This window comes from Salmo salar, chromosome ssa20 (assembly GCF_905237065.1).
Source record: "Salmo salar chromosome ssa20, Ssal_v3.1, whole genome shotgun sequence".
NCBI classification, from domain to species: Eukaryota; Metazoa; Chordata; class Actinopteri; order Salmoniformes; family Salmonidae; genus Salmo; species Salmo salar.
Genome location: NC_059461.1, coordinates 27,731,146 through 27,746,486, shown reverse-complemented (window position 1 = coordinate 27,746,486; position 15,341 = coordinate 27,731,146). Strand labels below are relative to the sequence as shown.

Here is a 15,341-nt window from a genome sequence, read left to right as displayed (position 1 = left end):
TCTACCCCTGAGTCCAGGTTGCACAGAGGAGTCAAGCATAACACTATTAGGTATGGGAGTTGTGCTCATTGCCTCGTTATGTAATATCGTGTTCTATTATCATCATGCCTTTACTGTATGTATGTAGGCTACGTGGAGTGGATAGGTAAAAATCACATCTGGTGTCACCAATCCCATTCATTTAAGACTTGCTTCATACAGAGGAGATTCGTATCAATGAAGCCCATAACAGTTACTCAACCAGTCCCACTTAGATATTTTCGGGGGGGAACCGTTCCTCTTTTTCGCATGTGATCTCTATTAGGAGATTGTATCCGATAAGAAATAATCTTGGAATAATGTCTAAATCAGTTAAAAATAAACATCTATTCCAATACAAACCAAACCATGTAGTGCCATGTCGTGCAATGGAAAGTCCTGGTTTGGTGTCACTCAACCAAATCGCCTAACAACCAAATCGCCTAACACTTCGCTAGTATTGCATCAGGGAGTCCTACTCGAGTATCGCGACGTCAGCATGCGTTACTGTATAAAGTCGTGTCGTGAGCAGTGTTGCCAATGCAGCGACTTTGTCAATTCAATTCAATTCAAGGGGCTTTATTGGCATGGGAAACATATGTTAACATTGCCAAAGCAAGTGAGGTAGATCATATACAAAAGTGAAATAAACAATAAAAATTAACAGTAAACATTACACTCACAGAAGAATAAAGACATTACAAATGTTATATTATGTATATATACACTGTTGTAACGATGTACAAATAAATTGTCTCTCTATATTTAGTAAGTGTCCAAACCAATGATGTATATAAACCCTGGATTACTAATTCTATGTATTTGCCATTGAGTGGCTTTGAAGCCACTGGTCAGCCATATTGACACTCCCCATTAGGTGCAGTACTCCAGAGGAATACATTGAGTTCTACAGTATTTCAATAAAATGTTTCAAGGACAAAATTACATGTATTTCAGTATTTTTGTTGTTGTAGTGGGGACAGTAACATTAGTAATCTATAAAAGGAAAACATTTGTACATTTTTTAAAATGTTTAGCTCACATAATATAATTTAAAAGTATACATTAAGGTATCTGTAACAGATTAAATGTGGCAAAATGAAAGTAGACATTAATAAATGCATTTCTATAGGTCGTTATCAATAACGCGTCACAATAAGGTGAAGAGCATTCTATTTGCCTTCTGGGGGGCAAGGAGACCTCAAGCTCCGCTAAAACCATTGACAACTGCATGCTGTTCTCAAGGAATTGTCAAATTAATGCTACAATTCTTTGATTGTAATATGATCACCTCTTGAAGAGCTCATCAGAACAACTAATTTCCGATTATTCTATGTAAAACAATTGTGCACATTTAGCTCTATATCATAGTTATTCAGAAAGTAACTGCATGCTTTTTATGATCAGTAAACATCATGTCATTTTAGATAGGCTACGTGAGGGTAGCATAGGCCTATCCATTCGGCATGTAGCTTAGCAAACAATTTGTGTCATTTAGCTTGCTTCATCAGAGAAGGCTTTTGAAAAGAGCTTGACATCGGCAAGTACCTTATTTTGAGTCTAAACTCCGCCTGGTAAAGTTGTCTGTCTGACTAAGTTACTGTGATCACTAGGCATAGCTGGCAAGCAAATCAAACAATATTTAGAGATAGCTAAATAGCTAGATAGTTTATCCACTGAACGCTAGCTAGCTGTTAGCTAGCCAAATTGACGTGATCTATATTAGCTAGCTAGCTAGCCCATTTGATGTGGTCCATCAATGTCTGTATACATTGCTTTCCAGCAGCAATCGTGATTAAACAGTCTTAAAATCAATGTTGAAAGGGTATAATATTAGCTCACTAAGGTATGTTGGTTGGAGAGAAAAAAAGTACATCACTTACCAATGTTTATTTATAAAGTTTCTAGCTGACAAATATTGTTTATGGCTAGCTAGCAATGTTTATTTGTCACGTGTGCCGAATACAACAGGTGTAGACCAAAAAGTGAAATGCTTACTTACAGGTTCTAACCAATAGTGCAAAAAATTTATTATGTGAAAATAGGTAAGTAAAGAAATAAAACAACAGTAAAAAGACAGGCTATATACAGTAGCGAGGCTATGAAAAGTATCGAGGCTATATACAGGCACCGGTTAGTCAGGCTGAATGAGGTAGTATGTAGATATGGTTAAAGTGACTATGCATATATGATGAACAGAGAGTAGCAGTAGCGTAAAAGAGGGGTTGGTGGGTGGTGGAACACAATGCAGATAGCCCGGTTAACCAATGTGCGGGAGCACTGGTTGGTTGGGCCAATTGAGGTAGTATGTACATGAATGTATAGTTAAAGTGACTATGCATATATGATAAACAGAGTAACAGCAGTGTAAAAAGAGGGGTTGGGCGGGGGGTTGAGGGGGCACACAATGCAACTAGTCTGGGTAGCCATTTGATTACCTGTTCAGGAGTCTTATGGATTGGGGGTGAAAGCTGTTGAGAAGCCTTTTTGTCCTAGACTTGGCACTCTGGTACCGCTTGCCACGCGGTAGTAGAGAGAACAGTCTATGACTGGGGTGGCTGGGGTCTTTGACAATTTTTAGGGCCTTCCTCTGACACTGCCTGGTGTAGAGGTCCTGGATGGCAGACAGCTTAGCCCCAGTGATGTACTGGGCCGTATGCACTACCCTCTGTAGAGGCCGAGCAATTGCCGTACCAGGCAGTGATGCAACCAGCCAGGATGCTCTCGATGTTGCAGCTGTAGAACCTTTTGAGGATCTCAGGACCCATGCCAAATCTTTTTAGTTTCCTGAGGGGGAACAGGCTTTGTCGTGCCCTCTTCACGACTGTCTTGGTGTGTTTGGACCATTCTAGTTTGTTGGTGATGTGGACACCAAGGAACGTGAAGCTCTTAACCTGCTCCATTACAGCCCTGTCGATGAGAATGGGGGCATGCTCGGTCCTCCTTTTCCTGTAGCCCACAATCATCTCCTTTGTCTTGGTTACGTTGAGGGATAGGTTGTTATTCTGGCACCACCCGGCCAGGTCTCTGACCTCCCTATAGGCTGTCTCATCGTTGTCGGTGATCAGGCCTACCACTGTTGTGTCGTCTGCAAACTTAATGATGGTGTTGGAGTTGTGCCTGGCCATGCAGTCGTGGGTGAACAGGGAGTACAGGAGGGGACTGAGCCCCTGGGGAGCTCCAGTGTTGAGGATCAGCGTGGCAGATGTGTTGCTACCTACCCTCACCACCTGGGGGCGGCCCATCATGAAGTCCAGGATCCAGTTACAGAGGGAGGTGTTTAGTCCCAGGATCCTTAGCTTAGTGATGAGCTTATAATGACTATTGTAGATCTGACCTGGTTTTTGTTAAATAACAACCAACACTGAAAGTACCTCATAGCGTATGTTTCCTTCGTAACATTTCTAGTGGTCTTCTCCACTGTAACAAACCACCCCCAACACAATGAGGTGTCTTGGCATTGTGTGTTTTATAATAGAGCTGTTTCTTACAATATACTGCAACAACATCAATGTATTGCAATATAATTAGTTCCTTATTAATGTCAAATAAAATAAAATGTTATTGGTCACATACACATATTTAGCAGATGTTATTGTGGGTGTAGCTAAATGCTTCTTTGATCTGGCCGACTGAAAACAAGAAAGACTCAAAGAGCAGACCAGCTGTACAGCTTAAAGAGGAGTGTTCTTTTTTTTCTCTAAACAAAGTGTATGACAGAGGTGTTAAGCTGGAAAGCAGAGAGCCGTTCCCCTGACCCCCATGGACGGGTCCACAACACACCCTCTAATATCAACATTCAACAACGAGCCAATTCAAGCCTCTTACAATGTTGTAATGTTTTCCAGTTGTTTTAATCCCAATCACATACAAGCTTGCAGAGACAATACAATTTTTTAAAAAATGACATTTGATCTGAAATCACAGACAAACAAAGTCAAAAGAGGTTGTTTCTTTTTGCCTCCACATAAAACTGTTGTGTGCATGAATAAATAAAAATAAATATAAAACAAATGTGTATACACTATATAGTCTATTAAATGAAATAGAACTTTGACTTTAAACCCTTTTGCTTTAACATTTTTCTCCCACACTTGCCAGCAGAATTCAGGTTCTTATATGACACAATAAAATAAGAAAATATATGCATCATTTTTAGCATTGATTATCATATGTTCTCTATTTGATATTTGTCATTTACATACAGTACATAGCCTACTCTCATATGTTTTAAACACATTATAAGCTTTCAATAACATTCCTTATTCATATATTTAAAATTCCACATAATGTGGGAGAGAGACATTTCCAAAGACAAAAATAGCAAAAGACAATTGAATTAGATTTTCAGATCTTTCCTTATCACCTTTTCTATAACCATACTTTGGATCAATGAAGTTATATTGATTGATACACATAATCAATGGATAACAACAATAGAAAGCCATTTTCACTTGTACATATGCAGTACTGATCATTTACCTTGGATGAGCTTCAGACTATCTACAGTGTATTTTGTATCGTTTAAATAGGATGAAATAAAGGGTCTTTCTTGCTGTTCTGCAAGCAAACTGATTCAGCCTTTCATTTTCCTTATGTATCTACATCTAACATGTCATTTTGTGTTTACACTGTCGTCATAACATTTTTTCCAAACAGTCAAAAGTCAAAAACAGCACTTTTAACGGCACAAAATCACAGTACCTGAATGTACAGTATGTCCAGAAAACCATGCAAGCACATACACACTTCACTATCAGTCATGCACAATTACACACTCACTTTTGTAAACCCAAAACACACACACACACCCTGTCATAAAACACTCATACAGTGGCATACATACATGAACACACTCACAATGAGGTTACAGTACAACAGCACACACTGTCCTAAGATAACAGCCCATAGGTAGAAAGTGTCTAGGGTGTTGCATTGGAGGTCACAGGCTAACAATCCAACATCACTACAAGTGACAGAACAGTTTCAGCTAATCACTATCACCAATAGGGAGAGGGGACATGAGAGAGAGAAGAGGGAAAAAGAGAGGTGAAGTGCAGGGAAGAAAATAAGAGAACTGGAAACACCAGTACCCTTCATCATGGCATTTTAGTGATCCATGCAGTCAAGCCAAGGGTTTATGAATAAGGGCAGGTATCCATATACTGGTAGTATACTACACCTAGCATTTAGAACTCTGTCTAACACAATGGATGCTATTGGAATCACATTTCATTAAGGGTTGGCTCTCTATCTTCATCTCCTTGGCCCAATTCCTAAGGCAGGGGTAGACAACTCGATTCAGCCGCTGGACGATTTTTATCGGATCGGATGGTCGGGAGCATAATAATAATAATTTGTACACTGCGAATTGACCACAATAAATTAGAAAATAACATACATTTCATACCTTGATTACATTGAAACCCGATCACATATGTCTTTTTTTTTATTCGTGGGAATACTTTGGAACAGATTTACTAAATCAAACTCCTTTTCTGATGAATTCCTGGTGATTCTACATTTTTTTGGATCCAAAACTCATAAAAATTCACTTGTGGACCAGGTCCCTTAGAGAATATATGTAGCAGCAGACACAATACTGTATCAAAATGTAGGACAGGACTTGCGCTAAAGCAAATAGGGATTATTACTATTTGCGAGGAATGTTCCCTTTGGGAGTCAAACTAATCGTTCACCTCATCAAAAGACAGCATTTGCTCATGCTGTCACACATGCTAACCTGCTGACTAAGCCCCCAGGGCTGATACAGAGTGGTAAATATTATGCTGCTTCAAAGTATCTGTGAAACAACTGGCAATATGCATTTGGTGGCCAATTCCCTCTGCCTGAGATTTGGTAATGATTTGCCCTGTAAGGTTCTCTTAAAATCAGCCAAAAACTCCCTGTATTTTCTACACCTGAGAGGGAAGAGTGACCGAGTGAGAGAGCGAGAGAGAGTGTGAGAGGAATGAGAGAATCTACAGGGAGATATACATTTGAAAACAGCTTAAGAAAAATCACACAAGACAGTAGTCTTCCAGTACGAGAAGCCTAACCCCAGTCCTGAAACAAATGGCACCCGAAAATGTACATTTTCAATAAAGGAAACATACAATACAGTGCATCATGTACTAAGAAACCACACAGAGTTGGTCATGTGAGCGCAGAATAACAGGGGCTCCATCACAACACTCTATCCCCAGCCTCAGATGAGGCCTTCTCCTTCTCCCCATCTGTGGTGTTGTGGGCCGAGCCAGGCTGCATCTTGAGGCCCTTCATTTCGGGCAGCGCAGGGCTGCCACTGCGGCTACGGCTGTGGCTGGGACTGCGGCTATGGCTGTGTCGGGCTCTGTGTTTCTTTTTCCGGGGGCTGGGACTGCGGGACATGGTATTCACGCCAACCACGCTGCTGTCGTCCTCAGAGGTGAAATCAGAGCTGTCTTCAGAGGGGCTACCGGCAGGGCTGGAGGTGGGCAGCTGGATCTGCAGAGGAGAGATGAGGGACAGGAGGAGAGGAGGAAGAGATACAGAAAGAAGAGCGAAGGACCAAGGAAAAGAAGAGCATAGGGAAGTAGCACAGGAAATGGTGTAGATCAACATGAAGGAGTGGAGATGGGTGTGGAAGAACCAAAGGAGAGTTAAATGACCAATCCCATTATACTTCAATGTTTTATATATTTACCATAAAAACCAGACAGCATCACTGTAAGTACCTGGAAAGGCTCTGTCACACCCACGAGGGTGCTTGTGTTGTTGCTATAGTAACACAAGATGAAGTCTCCTGAGCCCTTGGGCAACTCTTCCTCAGTAAAGGTCACCTGCAGAGGTAAAGACAGGAAAAGAGGGAGAGAAGAATCAAAACACATAAAGATACAGTACCATGACAAGGTTCTCCAGTTCATTCATGTTTGTTATTAAAAGTCGCCCTTACCTCGTGTTCTACTCTATGGTAATCTGCCTCCTCCTGCTTGGCCCACACATAGCCTACATAGTCCTTATGGTGTTTGAATCCCACCTGGGGATGCAAAGGCAACACCAATTCCTGATTTTACAAAAACACTTAATGTCTTAGCTAATTATGACTTCATGACACATTATCTGGGTTACTTCACACTTTTTTAAACATTGAAATCTGCTCTAGAAGGTTGAGAGTGAGAACCTTGTACAGCCCAATCCAGTCCCAGGAGCTGCGAGCGAAATTAGGTGCAGCCTTGAATGTGCATGTGGCATCTGCAATGCTGTTCCACTCATCCTCCACCATGATCGTCACCAGGGGCATGTCCACCTTATAGGGGAACTACACACAGCATTCTGGAGGTCAATATCATGGTATATAATCAATAGAACACAACATCAAAGGAAAGGAACCATATTTTGGTAATCCAACCAGTTGAAAATATGCGTTGGTACTTAATGAATATGATGTCAGTTCGGTTGTCATCTGAGACATTCTTATTAATGATAGGATGACATAAACTGTATCTTGGAAAGTCTCACATGGAATTGTTGTGCAATTTAAATGTTTAAATATGAAACTATTTGTGAAAAGATTAAATGGAATTTTAGCTTCCAAATGAGAGAATTGGGTTTTCATAAGGTTAGAGCTCTGCTCACTCAGTGGCCCGCCCATGTGAAGAGACATTGGTTATAAACTATGAAACACGCCCTTCTCTCCCCTCCTATATATATAGCCCTTTACGAAAATATAACTTTCTGTTCCGGGTACATTAGGGCGACGGTCCGATGTCAGAAGGATTCAGATAATAAGCTGTTCCGGGTACATTAGGGCGACGGTCCGATGTCAGAAGGATTCAGATAATAAGCTGTTCCGGGTACATTAGGGCGACGGTCCGATGTCAGAAGGATTCAGATAATAAGCTGTTCCGAGGACGACGGTTCCACGTTAAAAGGACTAACATGTAAACTACAGAACTAAGCTAACCTCAGCGTGAGCTTTGGTTGCGAATGGTATGAACTTTGAACTCTTATTCACTACAGAAGTGATACCTCCTAGCCGTTGAGTTAAGAGCGGCCGCTGTAAACGTGGGCTAGGAAAGGCCGGACGACGGATCCAGTCTAACACACAACGACGATACTACAACTGTCACATCCTGACCATAGAGAGCTCGTATTTTTCTATGGTAGAGTAGGTCAGGGCGTGACTGGGAGGTTTTGTCTAGTTTAATTTTTCTATGTTATGTTGTAGTTTCTTTTTTCTATGTTGGGGTTTTCATATGATTCCCAATTAGAGGCAGCTGGTCATCGTTGTCCAGTCCAGTTTCCAGTCCACAGTCCGGAACCTCCTGAGCCGGTCCGCAGTCCGGAACCTCCTGAGACGGTCCGCAGTCCGGAACCTCCTGAGACGGTCCGCAGTCCGGAACCTCCTGAGACGGTCCGCAGTCCGGAACCTCCTGAGACGGTCCGCAGTCCGGAACCTCCTGAGACGGTCCGCAGTCCGGAACCTCCTGAGACGGTCCGCAGTCTGGAACCTCCTGAGACGGTCCAGAGCCTCTACCAATGCTGGCGGGTTCGCAGGATGAGAGGGTTCGTCGTCCTGCACCAGAGCCGCCTCCTATGCTGGTGGATCCGCGGGATGAGAAGGTTCTTTGTCCTGCACCTGAGCCGCCACCAACACTAGACACCCCCCCCCAACCCTCCCTTTTGGTTTCAGGTTTTGCGGCCGGAGTCCGCACCTTTGGGGGGGGGGTACTGTCATGTCCTGACCATAGAGAGCTCGTATTTTTCTATGGTAGAGTAGGTCAGGGCGTGACTGGGGGTTTTTGTCTACTTTAATTTTTCTATGTTATTTTCTAGTTTATTTTTTCTATGTTGGGGTTTTTGTGTGATTCCCAATTAGAGGCAGCTGGTCATCATTGTCTCTAATTGGGGATCATATTTAAGTAGTTGCTTTTCCCACTTGTGTTTTGTGGGATATTATTTTGAGTTAGTGCATGTTGCACCTCTTCGTCACGGTTTGTTGTTTTGTTTATGGTTTATTGTATGTCTTGCATAGTTTCACATTAAAACAAATGATGTGGAAAGATACCCACGCTGCGCCTTGGTCTCCTTCATATGACTGACGTGACAACAACGTATCCAGTTTACCACCAGAGACATTCTTCCGAGGACAGGAAGATTTCTGTTGGGCAACACGGCCTTCCATCTACAACCAACCTATTGAGGCGCAGCTCAAAGTAAATATTTATTGCATTTTCCTTTTCCAAATGGGCGGTAATTTAGAATGCATAAGATACTGTATTTACGATAGCATAGCTTCTCCCTTTGTTCCTCAGTCTTCCCGCTCTTTCACTCAAACCCAACCCCCTTTCCTTTGTGTAACCAGCTGTCATGTCGGCTCCGTCCACCAGAGACGTTTTCTGTATGACATAATTTGCATTCTGTGTATATGTAATTCAGTGATTAGTTAGGTATTTAGTAAATAAATAATTAAACCAAATTTTGTATTGCTGATTCAACTTGTTAGCCAGGGTTCGTGAAGATAACCAAGAATTCTACGATGTTCAGATGAGACTGAAATAAGGTGACGATTAATATTGACTGCTATTGATGTAAAATATTACTAGGTCTTTAAGAGTTCATTCAGAAGATAACAGCTCTATAAACATTCTTCGTGGTGCCCTGACTTTGTAGTTTATTATCTACCGGATTAGCTTAATCAGGTAATATTAATTACATAAAAATTATTTTATAGAATAGCATGTCATATCACTTAATTCGGCATAGCCAAAGACACGACAGGGGGAAAGAGAGTGAGAGGGGCTGTGTCTCACCTGGAGGGTGAAGATGGAAGAGACAGGCTTGTGGTCGCTGACCATGTACTCCATGTGACTGCGGTAGAAGTGCTGGGTGACCTTGGTCCCGTTGCTCAGCCCTAAAATAGAGCCTCTCTTCCCAGCATTAGGGGTCGGCCCAGAGGGAACTGTGGCCCTCAGACGCCACAGGATCCTGTCTGTCCACGCAGGCTTACGCTTCTTCCCACTGAGAGAGAGAGAGAAAGCGAGAGAGAGAAAGCAGGGGGGGTAAGAGCTGTGATGATCAGAACACTCATCTAATTTGTTCTTTAGGTGCAAGGTGGACCCCCATGTCACCACAAACCTTGTATCGTATGTATCTGTCCCCACATCAAACTTGTAAGTGGGGGGGAATTTGAGAGGACCCTCCAGAAATCCCTCCAGCACTGACTCGGTGTCTTTGGCCATGTTCAGCTGTAGAATAGGAGATAACAGTGAATACGGTTAAATTATGTGTCTTTGTTATTTTGGTCTCTGAATGCCTTATAGTGGCATCCTCTACATTACACTCTCCGTTTAATAGTGGGCCTTCATCTTGAACATGCATCTCACCTGGTCTTTCTCCCACAGCATGGTGAGTTTGTTGTTATCAATGGCTGCTTTCACCGCCGGAATTTCCAGTTCATCAATGCGGAAATTCAGATCTCCAAACCAGAACACCACACTGTGGAGGAGGAGAATAGTATGGAGTGGACTGAGGGCAGAGCGGAAGTGTAAAGATGCCTTTAATTATAAGGTATGTCCTCAAATTACACAAAATATTTGCTTTGGTTAGGAATATCGATGGCTAAATGAGGTACTTTTAGTGTAACCGTAACTACTGTACACCCTCTATATCTTTACTGGATACAAGGGAGGGTGGACTGCTGCAAGTATGCTTTCTTATGTGTTTGTTTATTCCTGCTTAGACAATGTTTGCAATGATGATTAAAAAATTAAATGCAATCGCTATTTAGACTGTCTGTTTGTGTTGTGCTTATGTTAGCAATAGCCTACTGTTACAACAGACAAAGAAGTTTGGTAATGTCTATTGTACTACACGTTGGTAATGTCTATTGTACAACATGTCGGTAATGTCTATTGTACAACACGTCGGTAATGTCTATTGTACAACATGTCGGTAATGTCTATTGTACAACATGTCGGTAATGTCTATTGTACAACACGTTGGTAATGTCTATTGTACAACACGTCGGTAATGTATATTGTACAATACGACGGTAATGTATATTGTCCAATACGACTGTAATGTATATTGTCCAATACGACTGTAATGTATATTGTACAACACGTCGGTAATGTCTATTGTACAACACGTCGGTAATGTATATTGTACAACATGTCGGTAATGTCTATTGTACAACACGTCGGTAATGTCTATTGTACAACACGTTGGTAATGTCTATTGTACAACACGTTGGTAATGTCTATTGTACAACACGACGGTAATGTCTATTGTACAACACGACGGTAATGTCTATTGTACAACACGTCGGTAATGTCTATTGTACAACACGTCGGTAATGTCTATTGTACAATACGACGGTAATGTCTATTGTACAACACGTCGGTAATGTCTATTGTACAATACGACGGTAATGTCTATTGTACAACATGTCGGTAATGTCTATTGTACAACACGTTGGTAATGTCTATTGTACAACACGTCAGTAATGTATATTGTACAATACGACGGTAATGTATATTGTACAACACGTTGGTAATGTCTATTGTACAACACGTCGGTAATGTATATTGTACAATACAACTGTAATGTCTATTGTACAACACAATGGTAATGTCTGTTGTACAGTTGTGGCCTAAGGTTTTGAGAATGACACAAATATTAATTTCCACAAAGTTTGCTGCTTCAGTGTCTTTAGATATTTTTGTCAGATGTTACTATGGAATACTGAAGTATAATTACAAGCATTTCAGCAGTGTCAAAGGCTTTTATTGACAATTACATGAAGTTGATGCAGAGAGTCAATATTTGCAGTGTTGACCCTTCTTTTTCAAGACCTCTGCAATCCGCCCTGGCATGCTGTCAATTAACTTCTGGGCCACATCCTGACTGATGGCAGCCCATTCTTGCATAATCAATGCTTGGTTTTTGTTTGTCCACCCGCCTCTTGATCACAAGTTCTCAATGGGATTAAGGTCTGGGGAGTTTCCTGGCCATGGACCCAAAATATCGATGTTTTGTTCCCCGAGCCACTTAGTTATCACTTTTGCCTTATGGCAAGGTGCTCCATCATGCTGGAAAAGGCATTGTTCGTCACCAAACTGTTCCTGGATGGTTGGGAGAAGTTGCTGTCGGAGGATGTGTTGGTACCATTCTTTATTCATGGCTGTGTTCTTAGGCAACATTGTGAGTGAGCCCACTCCCTTGGCTGAGAAGCAACCCCACACATGAACGGTCTCAGGATGCTTTACTGTTGGCATGACACAGGACTGATTGTAGCGCTCACCTTGTCTTCTCCGGACAAGCTTTTTTCTGGATGCCCCAAACAATCGGAAAGGGGATTCATCAGAGACAATGACTTTACCCCAGTCCTCAGCAGTCCAATCCCTGTACCTTTTGCAGAATATCAGTCTGTCCCTGATGTTTTTCCTGGAGAGAAGTGGCTTCTTTGCTGCCCTTCTTGACACCAGGCCATCCTCCAAAAGTCTGCGCCTCACTGTGCGTGCAGATGCACTCACACCTGCCTGCTGCCATTCCTGAGCAAGCTCTGTACTGGTGGTGCCCTGATCCCGCAGCCAAATCAACTTTAGGAGACAGTCCTGGCGCTTGCAGGACTTTCTTGGGCGCCCTGAAGCCTTCTTCACAACAATTGAACCGCTCTCCTTGAAGTTCTTGATGATCCGATAAATGGTTGATTTAGGTGCAGTCTTATTGGCAGCAATATCCTTGCCTGTGAAGCCCTTTTTGTGCAAAGTAATGATGACGGCATGTGTTTCCTTGCAGGTAACCATTGTTGACAGAGGAAGAACAATGATTCCAAGCACCACTCTCCTTTTGAAGCTTCCAGTCTGTTATTCAAACTCAATCAGCATGACAGAGTGATCTCCAGCCTTGTCCTCGTCAACACTCACACCTGTGTTAACGAGAGAATCACTGACATGATGTCAGCTGGTCCTTTTGTGGCAGCGCTGAAATGCATTGGAAATGTTTTTTGGGGATCCAGTTAATTTGCATGGCAAAGAGGGACTTTGCAATTCATCTGATCACTCTTCATAACATTCTGGAGTATATACAAATTGCCATCATACAAACTGAGGCAGTAGACTTTGAAAATTAATATTTGTGTCATTCTCAAAACTTTTGGCCACGACTGTACAACACGATGGAAATGTCTATTGTACAACATGTCGGTAATGTCTATTGTACAACATGTTGGTAATGTCTATTGTACAACACGTCGGTAATGTATATTGTACAACACAACGGTAATGTCTGTTGTACAACACCAGGGTAATGTCTGTTGTACAACACGTCGGTAATATCTATTGTACAACACGTCGGTAATGTCTGTTGTACAACACGATGGTAATGTCTGTTGTACAACACGATGGTAATGTCTGTTGTACAACACCAGGGTAATGTCTGTTGTACAACACCAGGGTAATGTCTGTTGTACAACACCAGGGTAATGTCTGTTGTACAACACCAGGGTAATGTCTGTTGTACAACACGTCGGTAATGTCTATTGTACAACACGTCGGTAATGTCTATTGTACAACATGTGAAAGGTTTTAGACCAGGCTACACTAGATAAAGATGTCAGATCATCGCCGCAGGGAGGAAGGAGGGGAAGCGCTAGCACAGTGAGCAGCAGCTATGTAAAAAATCTACATAGAGAAGCTCACACATGCGCAGAAATTTCGGGACCTTTAGCAGGTCCAAAATTAAAATAAAAAAAGCTACACCGTTGTTTATTTGTGCAAGTGCCTGGGTGTAAACTTAAATGGGTGTTGTGTTCATATGTATAGTGATTAACTCGTGGTCCAGTGTTCATATGTATAGAGACTAACTCATGGTCCAGTGTTCATATGTATAGAGACTAACTCATGGTCCAGTGTTCATATGTATAGAGACTAACTCGTGGTCCAGTGTTCATATGTATAGAGACTAACTCGTGGTTCAGTGTTCATATGTATAGAGACTAACTCGTGGTCCAGTGTTCATATGTATAGAGACTAACTCGTGGTCCAGTGTTCATATGTATAGAGACTAACTCGTGGTCCAGCACCCCTGTGGCAGCCTGGCCTTCAAACTGCTGCTGCTGCAGGATGCTCTCAAAGTCCTCCATGCGCTGCTCAGAGTTCTCCATGTGGGCCGGCAGGTGGCAGTTCAGGAAACAGATGGTGTGACCAAACACAGACATGCGGGCACTCACACCCCCTTTATTACCCTACAACAGGACCGAAGAAAGGAGAGGGAGTGAGAGAATAAAGGAAGGGGTAGAGTGAGAAAAAAAGAGAGGAACAGAATAAGGTTGAAGATTGGGGACAGGAGCAGAATGGCAAGATCAGTATGATTTAATAAAACATTCAATTTGCAAACCGAAAGAACAAATGGTACGAATAGTAACCTAGCCTATGAGACACGCCCCCAGTGCGGAAACCTATCTGAGGGCAGGAAGTTTGCGGATACATGAATGACCAGTGAATGACATGATCAATATTTAACGTGCAGTGCTCTATGTGAATGAAGGCAGGACGGAGTGTGCTTCCTCCTGCTGCTCTGCCTCTAAAGCTCTGACCTACTAAAATACAAGAGATGACACAGCAGAGGGAGAACTGCAGAATGTGCTGATGCTTATCTGAGTTCATACAGAGAGGACAATAGAAAGACTTCACAGTGAATTACTACAGCAAAACAGGCAGACAGACGCCCTCTGCAAACTTTGATCAACTGCATCGGCTTTCATTACCCTTAAAGGGTACATCATAGGAAACACATTATTTTAAGTTCAGATCTAATTTACATATCTAAAGAAATTATCTGGGGAGTGTTTAAAGGGATACTTTGGGATTGTGACAAATAAGCCCTTTATCTACTTCCCCCAGAGTCAGATGAACTTGTGGATACCATATTTATGTCTCTGCCTGCAGTTTGAAGGAAGTTGCTAACTAGCATTAGCGCAATGACTGGAAGCCTATGGTATCTAGCGCAATGCTAGTTAGCATTGGCACACGAAACTACCTCCAACTTCCTTCATACTGGATGCATATACATACAAATGGTATCCATGAGTTCATCTGACTCTGGGGAAGTAGATAAAGGGTTTTATGGCTAAAATCCTGAAGTATCCCTTTAAAGGTAGACTCAGCTAAATTAGTTGCCACAAGCAGCACCGCAGATGTTGAGATGAGCGAGATGCAAGACTTCACTTTCACACAGTCACACACTGTTCACGGTGTGGAAGCCAGGGCACCAAAACAGAGGAGAAGATGAGCCTCGCGCATCAACGCTCTTAGTTGTTGCGGAAATTAACCTGTTTA

At 42.2% G+C, this 15,341-nt stretch overlaps 1 protein-coding gene across 3 annotated transcripts in view; it reads right to left on the bottom strand.

The window, feature by feature from the left end:
• Positions 1 to 3,853: 3,853 nt before the first annotated feature.
• The window catches only part of LOC106580349 (phosphatidylinositol 4,5-bisphosphate 5-phosphatase A), a 35,179-nt gene continuing 23,691 nt past the window's right edge, over positions 3,854 to 15,341 (bottom strand). For all 3 annotated transcript variants that reach the window (XM_014161291.2, XM_014161288.2, XM_014161292.2), the window contains 8 exons: positions 14,073 to 14,248; positions 10,386 to 10,497; positions 10,138 to 10,247; positions 9,813 to 10,020; positions 7,181 to 7,318; positions 6,953 to 7,036; positions 6,735 to 6,839; positions 3,854 to 6,504 (listed from right to left, as the gene is read on the bottom strand). In XM_014161291.2, coding sequence (XP_014016766.1) covers positions 6,205 to 6,504; positions 6,735 to 6,839; positions 6,953 to 7,036; positions 7,181 to 7,318; positions 9,813 to 10,020; positions 10,138 to 10,247; positions 10,386 to 10,497; positions 14,073 to 14,248 — 1,233 coding nt within the window. In that variant the 3' untranslated portion in view covers positions 3,854 to 6,204. The remainder of the gene's footprint in view (positions 6,505 to 6,734; positions 6,840 to 6,952; positions 7,037 to 7,180; positions 7,319 to 9,812; positions 10,021 to 10,137; positions 10,248 to 10,385; positions 10,498 to 14,072; positions 14,249 to 15,341) is intronic.